The sequence below is a fragment of the Fusarium graminearum genome, chromosome 3 (assembly GCF_000240135.3).
Source record: "Fusarium graminearum PH-1 chromosome 3, whole genome shotgun sequence".
NCBI classification, from domain to species: Eukaryota; Fungi; Ascomycota; class Sordariomycetes; order Hypocreales; family Nectriaceae; genus Fusarium; species Fusarium graminearum.
In genome coordinates this window covers 5523943-5542934 of record NC_026476.1, presented here as the reverse complement: position 1 = coordinate 5542934, position 18992 = coordinate 5523943, and the positions used below count along the sequence as shown (strand labels likewise).

Genomic DNA, 18992 nt, shown 5'->3' with positions numbered 1-18992 from the left:
GTCGATAAACTCAATATAATGTATAATAAGAGACAAGTATCAAAATTTCAAGCCTTGTAACCAGGTCGGGCCTCAACATCCCATCCCTTAACAAGAGGTCGCTCAGCATCAGTAGCCGACATGCCCCAAATTCCCTTTCCAGCACTGCCGCTATCATCAGGCTTGAATGCTTCAAAATCGACGAAGTCATTCTTTTCAGCTCCCCACGTGAGAATGCCGCTTCCCCAATCACCCTCACATCCCAATCCGGTTCCAATGCTTGTCTGTCCCATGTACTGCAACATTCCAATTTCTTGATAGTTTTCAAGCTTCTTCTCACTGATAGGAGCGAATAGTCGGATGCCAAGTACGCCATAGAACGAAAACACCTCAAGAGCGGCATTGGAAGTATTAAGATCAAAGTCGGACTGTCTTGAACAGCGGATCCATTTCAAGTGGAAGTAATGAGGGTCAGAAGCGAGCCTGTCCTCCACTGGTGTTGATGTCTTTGTAGTCCAGCTAACGGTGTCTGTGAGGCGGAAGATGAAATGCGGCTTCTTGTTATACTCGTGGAGAGAAACCTGAAGAATTGACAGACTGTTGGGTGAGGCACGATCCTCAGAGGGGACGAGCGCACTGAAAAATGGTCGAATGAGAGGAAAGCCTGACAGTGTCTGCGGAACCCGTTTCTGAGTGGTTTCATTAATGCCGTTCGTGGCGTATTCATTCACGATAATGGTGAGATTATCCTGACTGTCAAAAAGCGCAACGATCTGGTCGTTACCAGTCTTTCGTAAATCACCGACCTATTACGTGACGAATAAGTAACCAAGCGGATCCACAGAATAAATATTGTGAAACTTACAAGAATAATCTTAGAAGACTGAAGAGATGCTGAAATGGTGGCTTGATGTTTCGTGACAGTTGGCGCATCACCAGTTATATCCATAACATCAAGTGCCATCTTGGCTGTGTCTGAGTCGCCTTTCTCAAACGATGCCAGGAGAACCCGGTCTGAGTCGCCATTCTTCAGGGTCTTGACAAAGTTATAAACTCCCTTGGTGTCTGTAGCCGTCGTGTTTGACTTGGGTTTCCCATCGTTTGCAACAAGGCTAATCTGAACAGGATTGTTGATGTCGAACTTGAGGATGGCTAAGTTAGTGCCGGCTCCAGCTTTGAAGTTGCCTGTAAGGACTCGGACCAAAGTCGGCGATGTAGACAATTCCGACACGGATAAGTCCTTGAACAGATTGGTCGTTTTAAAGGCCCACGATTGATCAGGAGTAAACGTGGCCTGGTCCTTCCCTGCGGATGCCAATGGATCTTTCACTCTCCAGCCTGAGAGCGTGAGTGTCTTTTTATCTCCATTTTGATGTTGCATCAGACGGTAAATAACTAACCCGTCCTTGCCATGCCGCTTGATACACTGCAATGGTTGAACAGTACTTCTCTCTTCATAACTGTCGAAGTCGACAATCCTGTTGCGCAGAGTAAAAGTGTTTTTGTCTTCAACATTTCCCTGCCGATCATGAATACCGACGACAACTGGTCCCCAGAAGTTAACGCATGTCTGGAGCCAAGTTCCACCAGGAGCCAGATCCTGGATCTGGATGAAACCTCCACTGACGAGTCCATCGATGGGCCTTGCTAAAGGTGCTGAACCTATGGTACGGAAGTCACTATCACGTGCTGCATAGCATTCTTTGCTTGCATCAACTGAAAAAGGGTTCCAGCTGCTCGTAGACGTATTCTTGAGCGTTCCGGGCTTCCTAGCAAAGACAGAATGGTCATTGACGTTGGCACGGATCGTCCAGGCTGTTTTATCGTCCTCCGAGTTGACCTGCCAAAGAGGAGCAGGGTTGTGTATGTCGTAGCCGCCCCACTGGGACTTCCAGCCTGTCGATGGACCCTTTCCAGCTGCTAACATTGGGACAGGGATGTGCTTCACAGCGTTGAAGTCTGCTGGGGTCTTGACGTTTTGATTGGTAAAGGCGTCTTGGAATAATTCGTCTACCGAAGCTTGGACGCAGTTCTTGCTGTGAGAGTGTCAGCTCACATCTTTATCGCATCAGACATGATCCATACATTCGAGCTCGATTGACAATGTCCCAGGATTCCTTGAATTGTTTGTCACCTGTTCTGGGTAAGCTGGGTTCTGTCACCAAGAATCGTATGTACTTACCGTAACAAAGCCATTGTTGACCAAGTTGGTTCTGGACAAGTAGGCCAGTATCCGAATCGTTGTCGTGCATCTAGATTAGTCAGATATATATCCATCGTCTCAGGCGGCGCGCATACATAGTTTGCCTGAAAATCCCAGATTGGAGTTTCCTTGCTGGTGATTGCGGAAGTAGCGGCGATACTTTGCTCATCATAATTGTCGTTGTGTATCTGACGTCTTGGTGCTCTTATGTGGCCGGACGAGAAAGCATCGGTCAGATAATGGAGAGAAAACGCTACACAATTGTTAGAAACATGGCTCGGCAACTTATGCACCAATCCCCATACCTTCGTGCATATAGGCGTCTTGTAAACCATTCGCCTTGTCGGTATCGGACGTCTTGGCACCTGCCTCTTTAGCGAGCCTCATAGCCTCGGAGTGGCCGACCTTGTAAGCCGTGAGCGCATCGTCGCCCTTCTATAGTCAGTCAAATGCATCCATCACCGCTCCTGCGATTACTTACGAAGTGGTCCGCGTTGATGTAAGATAACCATGCGTACAGACTTGACTTGGGATTGTTGAAACCAATGGTGGCCTCAATCCAAGCTTTGTTCGTCGGAATACCACAGCCATGATCATGATAGGCGTTAGCAATTGTATGAAGGTCTCCCTTGTTTTCTCCCTTCTTGATCTCCTTCTCTGCCTCATCCGTGCCCTTTTTCTCTTGTTCGATCAAGTCACCAACACTGATCAAGTTTCTATCAGTATCGTCTTTGAGACTCTGTACGGCGCTCTTGAAGCGGCTAACAGCGGCATTCCAGCCTTCAGGTGTGCTGAGACTCGGACTTTCTGCGAAAAAAGCGCCGCAGACAGGTGTTCTGTTGTCATCTGCATGCGTGCTGTAAAAGTCACCTGCTAGCGCTATGATGCGGCCAAATGTCAACCTTACTTCTTTTTTCTTCTTGAAGATACCCCATGTCCCATCCGAGGCTTGAACACTCCATGTTTCGTGGTCGGTTGCTGGAATCTCAACACAGTGGATATTTCGGAGCTTGACACCAAAGACAACGGATTCGTGCTCAGCAGCTAAAAAATTAAGTCATCTACAACCCTAGATACCAGTGTAACAAGTGGAATTACCTTCGAAGAAACGATCGTCATCTAGACTGTTGTCAACTACTTCTTCATCTTGGAGGTTGTCAATAGGCTCATTCTCAGCCAGTCCCGTGGACTCTTTGGCCTCCTTGTAAGTGTAAGGTGACTTGAAGAGTCCAGATAGCTGCTCTTTCGTGAACGCTGAAATATCAGGTAAACTCATGTTCACAACGCAGGAGCGAGAAGATAATCACAGTTGAAAAATAAACAGTTTGTCAAAAGGTTGAGAGTCTCGACTTCTCAGCCTTAAGTAGCTCCTCGTATTCTCCGTTCAGGTTTATTGGGGGCGGCAGTAGCCGTTCATGTGCCCTAGTCCATCTAGATCTATGGCGCTAGATACACACAATGCTACTGAGAAGATTGCCCTCTTATCTGCTCATGTAAAGAGCTTGTGTGTTCTGGGCCGTACCTGCGGAAAGGTGGCTGGCTGAAATCTCACCGGTCAGAGTACCCCGCTCAGAGATTTATTCAGTTGACCAATCCATCCTAATCATGTTAGGCACTTGATGCGATAGATATGCGAGGAACTTGATAGACCCCGCTCCAGATCTTTGATGCACGTAGACTTTAACTTTTATTGGTTCAAGACTCCCAACTCGTCACTAGTGTCTCTTTTCTTAAGCAATGTATGGTCTCAATTACGACGTGTCATAGACGCTGTCTTGGTCTTTCAGCTCAGCCCGGACATGACCGTACGGAAGATGCCACATTGGACACTACCTTGCCATTGATCTCAACACTCATGCACGGCGAAGTGTCTGCTGATGTTGTAACTAGATGCCCGGACCATGTGTTCCTGATACTCAGGTCCCCCGTATTCCCACCTTGAGAGTCCCAAGAGGACTATCTTTCCCATTTAATTTAGCTTTTATACGACAAGTTTTAGCATACCCACCATACATCGCACCCATCTTCTCGTCATCAAGTCTAGTAAGCTAATTCAGCTTGAAATAGGACAGCGACATAATGGAAGAGGCCAAAGCCGAAGTCCGTCGTCTCGTTGGCGCGGAATTCCCAGACGGCGTCACTGGAGTTGAGATCAATCCCTCCGACTTTTCATCAGACGAGGATATTAGCGTTACACCAGGGAGCTTTTACTTATCCATCCACTTCGGCAATGTCGGAATCTCCAAGATGGCGAAGCGTCAATGGAACCCCCAAAAAGGGTTTCACTACGTGCTACAAGACCCTCCTGCCCCCGCAATGTCAGCTGAGGATCCAACCTGGGATCAGGAAAGACGTGACAAAGAAAGTGCAAAGATCAAAGAGGGTGAAACAGGTGTTGATAACGTTGTCTTGGAACTCAAAAGCGATGTCAAGAACGAGAAGCAGCCGACGAACTATGTGAGTGATGTGCTTGGCCTTGGTGAAAGGGATCTTGAGGCTAACCATATGTCACGCTAGAGAGTGAACGTACAGTTCGGATCAAGCCCCCAGAACCAGGTATCTTTGCAGGTCGACAGTGGTTCAAGTATCCTTTGGGCACAAAGCCGTATTCAAGTCAGTCAAGATGTCCCACCTGGGCGATCTTTCGTGGATCTCACCATCGAAGATGCCGCACGATTTCAAGAAGGGTCCAAGGCATACGAGATTCTCTACGGAGGCGGAAAAAAGGTCGCATTTTCCCTATTTGAAGCAACTGTCGGCATTGGAGGATTGAAGACTCCCCAAGTTTTCGGAGCCGCCAAAATTGCAGCCCAGGAAAACCTCTTGCCACTAGGGATTCTGGGACTGGGCTTTTCGGCGGAAAACTCACCCATCCCATTCCACCGGACACTGGTGGTTCACTTGATGGAAAGCGGCATGATCAAACGAGCTTCTTTTGCGCTTATTGGTCCTCGTTCTGAACCAGCTGGATCTACCAGGCCTGACGGCGAGAAGACACGAGATCGAGGATGGCTTGTGATTGGGAACCTACCAGAGTCTTATCACACTGGTATAACCTGGTGTCCTGTCCTTGCAGAGAAATATCGAGCTTGGGTGGTTCGTCTCAACAACGTCACAGTCAACGGCGTGGTCATTTGCCAAGATCAATTGGCCCTTGTTGATACAGGTAGCTCATACTTGACAACAACTGAAGAGAACTGTCGCGAGATGGCAAAGGTAATTCAAGGTAAAGCCAATAACCGCATCGTGACTTATCCAAGTGGCGGTCTTAGCGAGCTCTCTTTCACGTTTGGCGACGCTTCTGGAGGAGCCACGTTCGGTCTGAACAAGGAGGATCTGTCATTGGGCCCGGTACCTGGGTCTGGTGGTGATGTCTTGAGAAGTCCTGTTACCTATATGAGCTTTGAGAACAGGAAGTATAATTGGGTTTTGGGTGGCATATTCATCGACAACATGATTTCTATCTACGATTATACAGGAGAGCCGCGTATTGGATTTGCTTCACGGTCTAATGTAGACCCAGTTGTTACGAAGACATAGGTAATAAGACTGGTGGATATTTGGTAGTTGGTACGGAATAAATAAGACATTTTGGGTGCTGCTTCCATCAATTGACTCTTGTCACGAAAGGGAAATTCTTGCTTTGTAGCTTTGGCTTTGTAGTTTCATGGTATGAGAATCGAAGACTATAAAATCACATCTTCATTGCATAAACTGACTTGCTGATTTTTTCCATAATTACTTCAGAGGTTAACGCTTCTTATACTGTGTCCGCAATGAAAGGCGCAAACGCTTCAGGGTACATCAGGTGGTTGTTCACAAGGACAAGCTAACGAAAGCCACTAAACATCTCGAATCCCCAGCCACCATTTCCAATGACGATCCTCGCTGTGTGGAGCTCCCCCTTGCCTCATGGTGGAGGCAATTTCTTGACAGCCATCAACCGAAACTCAATCACTTGTGCACAAGGCAACTTCCCAACATAGCTTCATCAAGCAAATCATTTCATACTCAACTATAATATGGCGGAGGCAAGCAAGCGTGCTGGAGGTCAATACTCCAGAAAGCGTGTCGCTCAAGCATGTTTAGTTTGCAGAGCAAGGTCTGTCCCATTACTCACGTTCTGCCAGCGATGATTGCTAACTAAAACTAAGAAAGTCTCGATGCGACAGTCAGAGACCGCGATGCGGGTTTTGCACGAGTACAAACTCGGAATGCAATTATCCTGATACGGAGTCAACTAGGTAAAGTCTCTGAGATCTAATTCCCAGGACTACCACATTTGCTCACACCGTTAGTTTGGATAAAGCATCTCTGATGATATTGGAGAGAATTCAAACCATGGAGGAGACTTTACTGTCGCGACTAGCTAATGTTAACGCCTCTCAAAGCTCGGAACCTGTCACCAATACGCCGGCAAGGACACTTCCTATACCCAAGACTAAGTCATTGAATCTGTGGCCAAACGGTGATGTTATTCTCACATGGAATGTCTTCAAGGATGCTATCGCTAGATGTGGCCAGCATCGACACTGGGAGACATATCGAAATGAGCTGTCTCCTAGTCACGACCTGACCACACCAACACCTAGCCCAAGCCCCTCCATCAAGGCGGAATTTGTTCATTCAAATGCTACAGCAAATGAATCCCATTATGACACCATCATGTCAGATGCTACCACGGCTAATGCCCCGACTCCGGGACCGCCAGGGCTTACTACGTCTCTCATCACGAATTATGTCGTCAACATACACAGCAAGTCTCCAATTTTGGACCTCGAATTCTTGAGAAAGTTGGAAGATGAATTGCTGAAGGATACCCAGCTTCAATATTGGTCAGTTCACAGTGATCTACCTGCGGGTCTGGAGCCTCCAGATATGGCAATTCTTCTACTGGTGCTTGCATTAGGTGAAGTTTCAACGAAGACAAATCCAGAAAAGGAACCCTTGAAACAGTCATATTACGTGACCCTCGCACTTCCTTGGCTTGGAGTCACTGCATTTAGCAATACACGTCCTATAAAAGACTTGCAAGCTCAGTTGTTGTTAGCGAGTTACCATATGTGGATCTTGAAGCCGTGGAGAGCCTGGTGCTACGTTGAAACAGCAGCTGCAAAGGCGGAGACGATATTATTGAGGTGAGATTGCAGTTTGAAGACGACTGTCAGCAAATTCTCATTCATTTTGGAACAGATATCCGGGTATCTTCGAGGAGAAGCTGAGCCACCGAGTGCTTTGGGCCGTTGCTAAGATGCAATTAGAGCTTACTGAAGAGATTTATCCACATCTAGGGCTGTTGAAGCAAGGTCGACTTGGACAATTGATCCAGAGCACACCAATCCCGCCGCCTCCGCCACAGCCGTTTGAGTGGCCAAGTATCGGGTCCCAGATTGACACTGATACTTGGTATTACTACCTGGCTGAGACCTCGAGTCGACGGTTGGTTGAACGTATCAAAGCGGAATTATATACAGGTAAGAGAATTATGCTATGGGCTTTTATTGACTGACTAACGCGACACCAGACGGCGACGACAATTCTGGTGATGCCCCAAACATAGCTGCTAGTTATCCACTGGCGTGTGAGCTTGAGCGTCAAATCAACGAATGGTAAGTAATGTCTTTACAGCCGACTGGAAGCTTGTGAGGTAAGATCCTGGCACATTACGTCTAACACACATAATAGGATGAGCTCGCTCCCGGCAGACTTCAGAGGGACCTCACAGCTTCTGTCCGAGCACTCCCCTGCAACAGCGTTTAATCTCGAGCAAGCCATCAAACAGCGCATCCGTAAAGTTCTCGTCGACCGACAAGGGCAACTTCTGATGCTGGTCTTTCGGCCTTTTTTATCCGCTCTCGCAGACACTGAACCGGATAATAAAGAATCGACAGCCGGTGATGATGACAGTAAGAATCCTTTGCTAAAGGGCACCGCAAGATATCTTCACTTTGCGATCAAATTTCTCGTCCAGCAAAACGAACAGCCTATTCGACACTACGGATGTTGGTTGCTTGCGAGAAACATCTGGTCGACAGCTTTGTCTCTCATTGCAGCGTGTCATATTCCTGCTGTTGTCCGCTACATGACATCAGAAGAGATCAATGGCCAGAGTATTGACAGCGTCATGTCTCTGAGTCCCATGTCGCATGAGTCCTTCGCGCCAAGCCTATCACGAGGTACCTTTGTTCAAAAGGCTCTGGATGCTTGCCAGGATGCTTATCGTCTTTTGAAGCTTTGGGAGGGCGAGAGTAAAAGCTTGTCATTTTGTGCGGATCAACTGTGGACTTTGATCGTTGATGCGAAGTGGCATGAGACCAGTATTAGGTCGAGGAATACGATTGAACAATAGCTCTACAACGACTCTGCTCGTTCCGTTTAACCATGAAGCATCGCATTTTCAATGAATACACACATCAAGCTAGTTCCAATTCTATTACTCGTATACGACCTTATTGACAATGGCTCCGATACCATCAATCTCCACTTGTGTAACATCGCCTTCCTTCACGCTGATCTGAGGCTTCTTGCCAAATCCAACACCAGCTGGAGTTCCAGTGAAAATGAATGTTCCTAGCAGATTGTTAGCAAGTGTTTGAGAAAGAGAAAAACCAATGTGACAACTTACCAGGTAGAAGTGTCATGCCTTGACTCAAGAACGAAACGATCTCAGCGACTCCAAAAATCATGTTGTTGGTGTTGCCATCTTGTGATTGTGTGTCGTTGAGTGTGCCACGAATTCCAAGTCCGACTGCAGAGCCTAGAATGTCTTTCGAGACGATGGCTGGACCGATGGGTGCTGAGCAATCGAAACACTTTGAGTAACACCACTGTCCCCCACCCAGTTGGGGGTCCAGCTGCCATGCCCTGTTCGAGATATCATTTCCAGCGTGGAACTATTAGCACTGGTGCAAAAAATGTTTCGGCTAGTGACTTACTGTATAACTAAAGACGTAGTCTAGCGCGTCATCTTTAGAGACTCTCGAGGCCTTTTTGCCAATCACAATAACCTGGTAATGTTAGAGCTACTATTGCATTCCAAACTAGATACCGAAGTTGTTTGGGGACAGTTGTATCATACTTACCAATTCTGATTCATAGTCCAGTCTTCCCTTCTCCCAAGAGGTATGAGGAAGGACAAGATCATCATGAGGGCCAGCAAGAGCCGTCACGGGCTTGAAACTGTACACGAACCCTTGTCAGAATCTGATTTGAAGAGAGGATACGTGCGTTACTATTAAGAGTCGAGAACAGAAACCTACAAGACAACAGGGACTTTGGGGATAGGCATCTGGGCCTCTTCGGCATGATCCGTGTAATTAAGGCCGATGCAAACAACAGATCGGGCATCATTGAGATCAATGGGGCATAGTAGCTTCTGGATTGTATGCTCCTTGCCGGAAATTTGAGCTGAAGTAGAAAAAGGGCTTCCGGATTCAAGAATTCTTGCGTTCTTGAGAGATTCGTTCGCAGCACCATAATAAGTCTTGCCATCATCACTGGACACAAACCGGACGAGGCGTTGGATCGACATGTTTGCTTTAGTAGAGAGTCGACGTTTAAAGATATTCGATATCATGGAGATTTATGGGATACAATAAATCGTTTTGCATCCAGGTACTGGATTAAATATTCGAGTTCACATGTGTTGACATGCCGTTGTCGGCGACAAGACCATCATGGCTTGCAGGGATCATCGGTGTGGCCTTAGTTGGAGTGGAGTAGAGAACTGGGATAGATGGATCTGTCGGTCCAGAGGCCGAGATGCCCCGAACAGTGAGCTTAACCCAAATTGGACTGTTCTGGATCTCTCCCCAGACCAAGCTACCAACTATGATTCCTTTCTTCTGGGGTACATATATACCCGAGCATGGCTTCAAGTCCGTAAATTATGTTCAATTCTTGGGTAACGGCCTTTTCACTGCGTCAACATGACCTATCTTCAAAATGTCAAGAAACTGCTTGAACGTATCGGATTCCAGCGTCCATGGCTGGTAGCCGCTACCTCCGGAGCGGCGATGTTAGTGGCTTTCACCACATGGTGCATCCAAGATTATCGCGATTACCTCGCTCTTGGTCCTGGCGGTCCTCCATATAATGTAAGAGGATGGGCATGGATAACATTTGGCGTCCGGCCTTTTGCGTTGAGTCAGTCCGCGGCAACTTATGTTGCTGACTACCCTACATCTGGAAGCCATCCAGAGATCCAAAACCTCCCGCGCCGAGAGGGAGACAGAGCACTCCTGGGAGGAATCGCTCCCCATCGTCAGTTATCACAACATGCCCCTGAGCGTATGAGAACTGTAAGTAAATATTAGTCTCATGGCTTCTTGCTTGAGACTCGCAATCGAACTGACACTTACTCTCAAACTAGTACATCACGAATCTTTTCACCAACGCGGCGCGACAACACCCATCGATCCTCGAAACGAAGAAATCGCTGTACGAACGACATCACGACGCGCTCTTTGTTGCGCAAGACATACTCGAATCGCAACCCGAGAGCCTTCCCAAGACCGCCATCATTGCCAGAGGCGAGCTCGGTCACGCACACCCAGATCTCTCTGTCCATCTATACCTGTCCCCCGCAGATGCTCGCATGGTTATCGAGAAAGGCTGGGCTGAGCGACACCGGCTATCGGTCCCTGAGACCAGCTGGGTCAAGAACAAATACGCTGTTGCTAGCACATATTTGATGATTTACGGACCCCGTGATGAGAAAGAGATGGAGACTTTGAGAATCATTTTTCAGAACAGTATTCGCTTCATGACAGGCCGTTCCGAGGTAGAAAAGGTTGAGTGGAAGGAAATTGTTTAGAAACGAATATTAGTCACATTCACAACGGAGAAATAAATCTTGATGATTCAATGGGAGTGCCGTCGGATGTGCAGGCAAATAACCTGGTCTCCGTCGCATAAACTTGTTACCAAAAAGCGCGTGTGGAGACACTATTCTGCTACTAGGTGACTCTATCTGCATCGAAATAAAGATTGTAGCCTTGATTGAGATAAATGCCATACTAAAGTCTTTCTAATATCTGTCTAAGGTATTGTTATCCCTTCCGCAAACTTGACAATAACATCCTCGATATCCCTCCAATCTCCAACTCCACGCGATCCTGCCACATGCACCTTGTATGAACCAGAGTCAATACGCCACAGATGAGCTTTCTCATCCCAGTAAGCAAAGTCGCGCGGTTTCAGGATGAACTCCAAATCCTGGGAATGGCCTGGTTCAAGAAGACGAGTCTTTGCGAACCCTCGTAGCTCCACGCGCGGTCTTGTTGTGGTAGGATCTATGGCTTCCATGAATAGCAATACAGTCTCGCTTGCGGTAATAGAACCGGTGTTCTGAAGAGTCAAGATGATTCTATCGGTGAAACTCGGACTGTTTTGGACGAGAGACGCAGTGTGGCTCTTGACAGAACAACTAAAAGTTGTATAGCTCAAGCCATGACCAAAGCTGAATCGGGGCGTGTACGATTGAAGAGACTCTTGACGATAGCCAACAAACACACCCTCTCGATACTGGATCTTCCTATCGGCGGTCATCAACTCCTCAACATACCCGGCAGGATAGTCTTCAACCTTGTCCCAAAACGTGGTTGGGAGTCGACCACAAGGTGACACTTCACCAGAAAGCAGTCTGGCCAACGCACTGCCAAATTCCATGCCAGGGAACCATGCATAAACGACAGCGTCGACATGGTCTATCCAACCACTCATATCAATTGGAGACCCGGCATTGACCACCACAATTGTTCGACCCTTGCATTTTTCGGCCACTCGGAGAATGAGTTCGTCTTGGCGACGTGGAAGTTGCATACTGACGCGATCAAAACCCTCAGATTCCCACTCTGTGCCAGTACCAACAACCACTATTGAGGTTTCAACAGTCTCAACCAAACGCTCAGCGTCAATTAAAGCCTTGTCGTCATCTCGAGCTGGTGATAGACCAAGTCGACAGCCTTGGATGAAGAACTCTCGATTCACATTCTGAGCCTTGTGCTTCGAAGACCAGTTCACCACCTCAAAGTTGTATCGTAGTCCTGCTTGTAACTGCAGTGGCTTGTCTCTCGATACTTCAAGCTTGGACCGGTCAAATAAGAAGTCCTCTGTAGAAATATCAAGCCCTCTCTGCACATCGAGTACGATCTCGCCATCCACAAGACATTGGGCGTTTCCAGGCCCGGAGAGGCTAATGTGGAAAGGGCCAGTATGCTGAGCAGTGAACACGAACTTCATGGACGTGCAGAAATTGGATCGATCGATTAGACCGCCTGGGGCATGCTCAACCAGCATGTAAAGTGTATCTTTCAACTGCTGCGAAAAGAAGCGCGCGCTGTCTGATACAGTGTCTCCATTGTACCATGTAAGGGTGATATCCCCAAGTTCGAGGCCACATTCATTCGGGAGCGGTACGAGACGCTCAATCGCGACACCTGGGCCAAGAGCAGCGTCGTGGTAGGTTTCTTGAATAGCGTCCCATGGTGTAGACGAGTATGGAACCTTGATACTTGCAGAGCCTCCACCGAACAAGGATGGTTCCGTCGCATGACGACCGAATACTGCGAGCTTGGTCCTACGATTGACTAAGGGTAGTGTGCTTCCTTCGTTCTTCAACAGGACCATACTTGACTCGGCAGCTTGCCGTAGCAAGGTCCTCGTCTCTAAATTGTCGAGATACTCTGGCTCTTCAGCCTTTGACGGCGGAGGGTGACCCGGCTGCCCAATCCGACCAGTCTTTTGTAGTAGATCCAGGACTCTGGAAGCCGAGTCTCTGATCTGGCGCTTCTCTATTTCGTCGCGCTTGAGCAAACCCAGGACTTTATCTTGTTCGCGGAACTTCGTAGGGCCGGGCATTTCGAGATCGAGACCAGCCGAGAAAGCCTCTACTGTACTGTAGGTTCCGAACCAGTCTGATATGACTACGCCATTGTAATGCCATTCGCCACGAAGGATTGAGAGAAGTGTTTTCGATTCGGAGCAGAACGATCCGTTGACCGAGTTGTATCTGTAAACAAAGTACTCATTAGTGTCTGTTGGCCTGAGTTGCTGGTGTGCGACTTACGCAGTCATGATAGCCCATGGGTCTGCCTTTTGTACCACAATCCTGAAAGGCTCGAGATAAATCTCTCTCAATGCGCGCTCTTGTATGACACTGTCGCTCCATCGTCGTCCGTTTTCTGCCTCGTTCGCGAGAAAGTGCTTGGGACTGGTAGCGATACCCTGTGCTTGTAAGCCCTGGACGAAGGAAGCAGCAATCAAGCCGCTCAGCAAGGGATCTTCACTAAAGGACTCGAAGTTCCGTCCGCCTGATGAGTTAGTGACGGTTCAATTGGCAACACAAGATAAAACTTACATAGAGGGTAGCGGTGGATGTTCATGGTAGGAGCCAATAGCCCATGGACGCCCTTGCGCTTGCACTCCCTTGCGAGGAGATTCGAAAGTCGCGACACCAATTCCACATCAAAAGAGGCCCCCAGCGCAGTCCCGCAAGGAATAGCAGCTGAAGGCGCTCCGTTGATCCAGTCTTCTCCTCTGACGCCATTGGAACCATCGGAGAACTTGAGGGATCCAAGTCCAAGGGCTTTATTTGGAGTAGTTCGCCAAAAGTCTTCACCGGAAAGAAGACTCACAGAGTCCTCTAGCGGAAGTCGAGATGGCGCATAGTCTTTGTCGATTGAACCCATGTTGTTGGTAGGGAATCAGTTGTGACCAGAAGCTAATCTGGCTAGATCACGAGCAGAATGAGGCGAGACATGGTCATGATATGAGATTCTGGATGCCAAGAATGATGGGGTAATGTGAAGTGTTGCCATGAACATGGGCACCCCAATCTTCGTCCGGGGCAGTTCGGGGCCGATGCCTGACAGTAGCCATTCCGAAAAGTGTCGAGGTCACTAATTGTCTCCATCCAAATCAATCGTTTTACATCGGGGCATCTCGGCTCTGTCGCCGAAGGGGTTGAGAACCCTGTACAAGGGCTTTCATTGGTCGGGGCATCTCGGTAGAATCACCGACACCATGGTCATGGCCGAACACGCCTCAACGACTAGCGTCCATGGCCAAATTTGCATCGTTCACCTCGTCAATAGAGTTTTGCGGAGAAGATGTAGTTACTGGTTGCCCCAGACGGGGTAACACGCACAAACCAGGTTCCCGGCGTGCGTCTAGATCTCCAGCGTCTTTCACATCAAGTCAAGCCACGATATTTGTCAATGGGATCCATCTTAGGGTCCTTCGAATCTTCATAAATGATCGATTATCCCGGGGTAGATCCAAGTTATCAGCAGCTTCTACCATCGAATCCTCAACGATCAAGATAATTCTCAACTGCCGCGATCATGACTGCACCACTTTCGACATCGCTTTTCAAGAACCCCAGCCTCATGAGGTTGTATCTTCTCTTAATTCCTGGCTCTTTGATCGTCAGCGCGGCCATGGGTTACGATTCGAGTCTCATGAATGGAATTCAGGGAGTCAATCGGTGGCAAGACTGTTAGTTGAAGCCTAGCTTCCTTGCTTGTTGTTGCTAACATGTGGATTTATCAGTCTTTAACCATCCCGAGGGCTCTCTCTTGGGCATCATGAACGCCATCCTTCCACTCGGAGCGGTGTTTGGTACTGTTCCAGCAGCTTGGATATCTGACCACTATGGCAGAAGGTGGGCAATGGCTGTCGGCGACATTATCGTTATCCTTTCAACCATTATCCAGACGGCCAGCATCAACAGTCAGTACACGCCCTGTAACCCCTTCAAGTTTACTAAACCATGAATAGCGGGCATGTATATGGCCTCCCGATTTCTCATCGGTTTCGGAATCACGATTGCATCCAGCTCTGCCCCAATGCTTGCCGCCGAACTTGCTCACCCCGAATCGCGAACGACCCTCACATCGATGTATAATACACTCTGGTACCTGGGAGTAAGCATAGGCATTGGAAGCAGAGCATATTGATACCAACTGACCTTTACAACAGTCAATCATCGCTGCTTGGACCACATACGGCACATATCGAATCAACTCTGAATGGTCTTGGCGCCTTCCTACAGCTCTTCAAGCCCTGCCAGCCATCGTCAACCTGGTCGGGCTCTGGTTCCTTCCCGAAAGCCCCCGATGGCTAGTTGGTCAAGATCGTCATGAGGATGCCCGTGCTATCCTCATCAAGTATCACGCAGGTGGTGACGAGAATTCTGCTTTTGTTGCGGCTGAGTTTGAGGAAATCCGAGCCGCCCTTCAACTTGAGCTCGCTGGTACTCGCTCCTGGAAGGAACTCGTCCAGACTAAGGCCAACAGACATCGTACATTTCTTGTTCTTTGCTGTGCCTTTTTCCCTCAATGGTCAGGAAATGGATTGGTTGTAAGTTTGGCAATAAAGGTATCATTTGCGCATCTCACTGACTGGACACCTAGTCTTACTACATCGCACCCGTTCTCAGATCCATTGGTATCAACTCTCAAGAAGACATTACCCTTATCAACGGTATTCTTCAAATTTGGAACATGATCGTCGCTATGACTGGTGCTAACCTCATCAACCGCGTTGGACGTCGGCCTCTTTTCATCGTGGCTACCTCGTGCATGCTGGCGGGTATGGTAGCATGGACCATCACTGGTAGTGTTTTCGCGCGAACCAAGTCAGAAGCCACTGGTGCCGGTATTCTCACCTGCGTCATATTCTTCGCCTCCTCTTACAACATCTGCTGGAACCCACTGGCAGTTGCGTACCCAGTCGAGATCCTCCCATTCAATATCAGAGCCAAAGGTATTACTTTGCTGATGGGATCTATTAAAGGAGCTAGCTTCTTCAACCAGTTTGTCAATCCCATTGGTCTCAAGAACCTGGGTTGGAAGTACTACATTGTGTACTGTGTCTGGCTGTGCTTTGTCTTGCTAACAGTATTCTTCATGTTTCCTGAAACCAAGGTATGCTTTTCCCGTACTCGTATTATTATGTTTTGTATTCTAACTATTCTACAGAACCGGTCTCTAGAAGAGATTTCTGAAGTCTTTGAAAAGTACTCTGATGAGCAGACCGAGAAGAAGTTGGAAGCAACTAGTGTTGAGTGCGTCGAACATCGCAAGGGCGAAAAGAATTGAGAACCGTTCCCGGTGGTGATCTGATCGTGATTCTTTGCGTAACAGCTCGAATCAAAAGTCTGTATCGTCACACATGTGACAGTGAGTGTGAACAAGTCAATGTACAACTCTGTATATGGTATTTTGCGATTGGTTACTGTTTAGTGTATAAGAAGAAGATTCAATGTTGGCATAGATGTCAGACACAAAACCATCGCCCATGTTATTCAGAAACCCTTTGAATCAAGACAATGAGCTGATTTCCCCACAAGAACAACATAAAATATCGGGCGATACTAACAGTGACTCAGTTAACAGCGAAACCTATTTAAAGCATTGCAGTATCATGTTGTCTCCAAGTTTAAACTATACATAAACGAAGCCAACACCGACTATCAAGAGTATTAAACAAAGATGTGTACCGTAATTCATATTCGAGTCTACTGCCCTAATTGCGAAAGGTATACGTACTCGACGAACCAAACGGAGATGTGTCCGTATGTTCGTGTGGGTCAGTACTTTGCCTCATGCGGTTGTGAGACCTACCATGACTTCGCGACGGCCTATGGAGCAGTTTGTGACGAATGTATACCAGCACAAGGGGGCTGAGAAGGATAAGAAGAAGATTGGGCAGGGCCAAGAAAGGAAAAATAGTGTTAAGTTAGCCTGTATGGCGGCCATTCGCATGAGTCTCAAGTTTAGATTCATATTTCTTACTAAGAGTAACACAAATCGGTTTTGATGTGTTTGATTTAATCAGTGAAGTCACTTTTGCATTCACTTTCAGTGTTATAGACAAATTGTAGTCTCAAAGTCACATCATCTTCACTTGCTGGTGCAAACAGTAACCAGGAGCTGAAACTGGAAAATCAGCCAACCAGAGATACGATATTATACATAAATCAAGTGAAGGAATGAAGTATTGAACTCCCCTTGAATGCTATCCCCAGAAGCTCGCATTTGACACATTACCTCCTGAGGTCGATAGCTAACATCGTAACTCGGGCGACAGCGAGTATCGTTAAGTCAATTTCAATCCAATGTATGATTCAGTCTGCAATTACACTCTCTTGTCCTGAAAAAGAATTCACCGTCGATATGGTTGCTAAAAACGACGAGATACTCTATGTTCTTCATACAACGTGAGTCCACATACTAGGCTAGTTCCTTGATGAGATACATAACGATAAAGAGAGTGACGCATTGAACGTCAAAGTTTATATAAAGCTCTCCAATGTCATAATTTCTTATTTTTCTATAAGTTCAAGCCACACATACATTAACAAAAGCAACATCAAGCATTAATATTTCCGTTTATAATCAAACATGTGCTTTGTAACCTGTACCCAGGTCTATTGTCCTACCTGTGAGACCAGATACGCCACAAACAACCAAACGGGCTTATGTGTTTATGTTCGACCCGGTCAGTCTTTTGAGTCATGCGGTTTCTTTACCGAGCGTACGTTTTATAGGGTATATGGAGAGGAATGTGAGGACTGCCGAGCACTAGCACAAGAGGGGAACTAAGAGGAGGAGGAAGAACGAATCAGATTAAGCAATGACGACTACGATTAAGGTTGAACAAATGACGCTGGGGTACATGACTTGGAAGTTGTTAGCAGTTGTTAGTGGGATCTTAACATTGTTTAAGCCCGTGAATTGATTTAGTGAACCTAATACAGTTTATGAACTTTGATATCTGTTTCTTTATTGACGCGGCTGATTAAAAACAAAATTTGATTCGCCCTTTCTAACACATTTGCTGAATACCTTTACTCTTTAGGCTTTGAAAGAGACAGGCATTTAACCCTAAGATATTACTAGAGTAAATATGAAATATGCAAGATATAACTAAAGGATTGGTCATTTAATTAACGTTCAATGCTATTCACAGAAGGTAAAATCTGTTATGTTACCACCTTTCGCAGAGCAACACCGTAGTCCGGGAATTCGAAAAGTGACTCAGTCTAAAAGAAAAGGCATAAATACCGACAGTAGCCCTGCGACCATTCTAATCTCTTTAAACCTAAACCTTCAGATAAATAAAGCCAAGACCATTTCACCAGATATAACAAACAAAGATGTGTTTTAGAACGCACACATCTATCGACTGCCCTGTTTGTGGCAACTCAAAACATATCATAAACCTAACGAAGACGTGCACACTCATACCTAGAGGTGGGGGTCTAGGCAGCTGTGGATTTGAGATTGAGGACCTATATTTTATTGCGTATGGATCTGAATGTGATGAATGTAGACGGAAACGTGAAGAGGAAGAGGAAGAGGAAGAGGAAGAGGAGGAGGAGAGGAAGAAACGTAGAGGACAAACCTAAGTGCCTGAGACTATAGCTGATATTGAACGAGTGGCGGTCTTTGAGGCGTTTCTATGGTTTTCTTCTTCAATCTGTACTTATATTAGCTATACAACGCAATTCCATGTCAATTGTGCATTGATAGAAGTGCCAAAACGGATTCTGTGCCTAGTTATATCCGCGTCGTTGGTATAGCAATTTGCCAATTTATATGCACTTGACCAATGCAGACATGTCAACTTGGCATTGCATTCTCGCCCCCTATCCATAATCTTTAAAGGCGTCAGTGTCAAGATAACATTTTTCAGTCACTGCAAATGATTCACTGATTTTGATATATGCTGCCAAGCAAGGTGAAAGGAAGTAAAGTATCAAGAGGAAATAATGAAGGATAGTGATGAGCGATTCTGGACGTCC

At 46.9% G+C, this 18992-nt stretch overlaps 9 protein-coding genes across 9 annotated transcripts; 6 read left to right on the top strand and 3 right to left on the bottom strand.

The window, feature by feature from the left end:
* Positions 1-30: 30 nt before the first annotated feature.
* On the bottom strand, positions 31-3458 carry FGSG_11176 (uncharacterized protein; the record flags this gene model as incomplete). The annotated part of the gene is made up of 8 exons (XM_011326867.1): positions 31-785; positions 845-2015; positions 2065-2113; positions 2162-2231; positions 2278-2435; positions 2488-2617; positions 2664-3226; positions 3281-3458. The coding sequence occupies 8 exons, from the start codon at positions 3456-3458 to the stop codon at positions 48-50; spliced, it is 3057 nt and encodes a 1018-aa protein (XP_011325169.1). The 3' UTR covers positions 31-47.
* Positions 3459-4261: 803 nt separating this feature from the next.
* FGSG_11177 (uncharacterized protein) lies at positions 4262-5722 on the top strand (the record flags this gene model as incomplete). The annotated part of the gene is made up of 2 exons (XM_011326866.1): positions 4262-4639; positions 4715-5722. The coding sequence occupies 2 exons, from the start codon at positions 4262-4264 to the stop codon at positions 5720-5722; spliced, it is 1386 nt and encodes a 461-aa protein (XP_011325168.1).
* Positions 5723-6523: 801 nt separating this feature from the next.
* Positions 6524-7942, top strand: FGSG_11178 (uncharacterized protein; the record flags this gene model as incomplete). Its single annotated transcript, XM_011326865.1, has 5 exons — positions 6524-7320; positions 7376-7656; positions 7707-7761; positions 7811-7829; positions 7868-7942. 5 exons carry the CDS (start codon positions 6524-6526, stop codon positions 7940-7942), a joined length of 1227 nt encoding a protein of 408 aa, XP_011325167.1.
* Positions 7943-8615: 673 nt separating this feature from the next.
* Positions 8616-9713, bottom strand: FGSG_11179 (uncharacterized protein; the record flags this gene model as incomplete). The annotated part of the gene is made up of 5 exons (XM_011326864.1): positions 8616-8752; positions 8808-9075; positions 9118-9189; positions 9265-9361; positions 9442-9713. The coding sequence occupies 5 exons, from the start codon at positions 9711-9713 to the stop codon at positions 8616-8618; spliced, it is 846 nt and encodes a 281-aa protein (XP_011325166.1).
* A 397-nt stretch (positions 9714-10110) lies between these two features.
* Positions 10111-10997, top strand: FGSG_11180 (uncharacterized protein; the record flags this gene model as incomplete). Its single annotated transcript, XM_011326863.1, has 2 exons — positions 10111-10482; positions 10554-10997. The coding sequence occupies 2 exons, from the start codon at positions 10111-10113 to the stop codon at positions 10995-10997; spliced, it is 816 nt and encodes a 271-aa protein (XP_011325165.1).
* Positions 10998-11221: 224 nt separating this feature from the next.
* On the bottom strand, positions 11222-13872 carry FGSG_11181 (uncharacterized protein; the record flags this gene model as incomplete). The annotated part of the gene is made up of 3 exons (XM_011326862.1): positions 11222-13193; positions 13251-13494; positions 13542-13872. The coding sequence occupies 3 exons, from the start codon at positions 13870-13872 to the stop codon at positions 11222-11224; spliced, it is 2547 nt and encodes an 848-aa protein (XP_011325164.1).
* Positions 13873-14526: 654 nt separating this feature from the next.
* FGSG_11182 (uncharacterized protein) lies at positions 14527-16284 on the top strand (the record flags this gene model as incomplete). The annotated part of the gene is made up of 6 exons (XM_011326861.1): positions 14527-14680; positions 14735-14914; positions 14963-15108; positions 15164-15544; positions 15598-16110; positions 16165-16284. 6 exons carry the CDS (start codon positions 14527-14529, stop codon positions 16282-16284), a joined length of 1494 nt encoding a protein of 497 aa, XP_011325163.1.
* A 526-nt stretch (positions 16285-16810) lies between these two features.
* Positions 16811-18070, top strand: FGSG_13842 (uncharacterized protein; the record flags this gene model as incomplete). The annotated part of the gene is made up of 4 exons (XM_011326860.1): positions 16811-16931; positions 17276-17405; positions 17614-17722; positions 18047-18070. 4 exons carry the CDS (start codon positions 16811-16813, stop codon positions 18068-18070), a joined length of 384 nt encoding a protein of 127 aa, XP_011325162.1.
* A 215-nt stretch (positions 18071-18285) lies between these two features.
* Positions 18286-18716, top strand: FGSG_13841 (uncharacterized protein). Its single transcript, XM_011326859.1, has one exon. The coding sequence runs from the start codon at positions 18345-18347 to the stop codon at positions 18594-18596; it is 252 nt and encodes an 83-aa protein (XP_011325161.1). The 5' UTR covers positions 18286-18344; the 3' UTR covers positions 18597-18716.
* Positions 18717-18992: the final 276 nt, after the last annotated feature.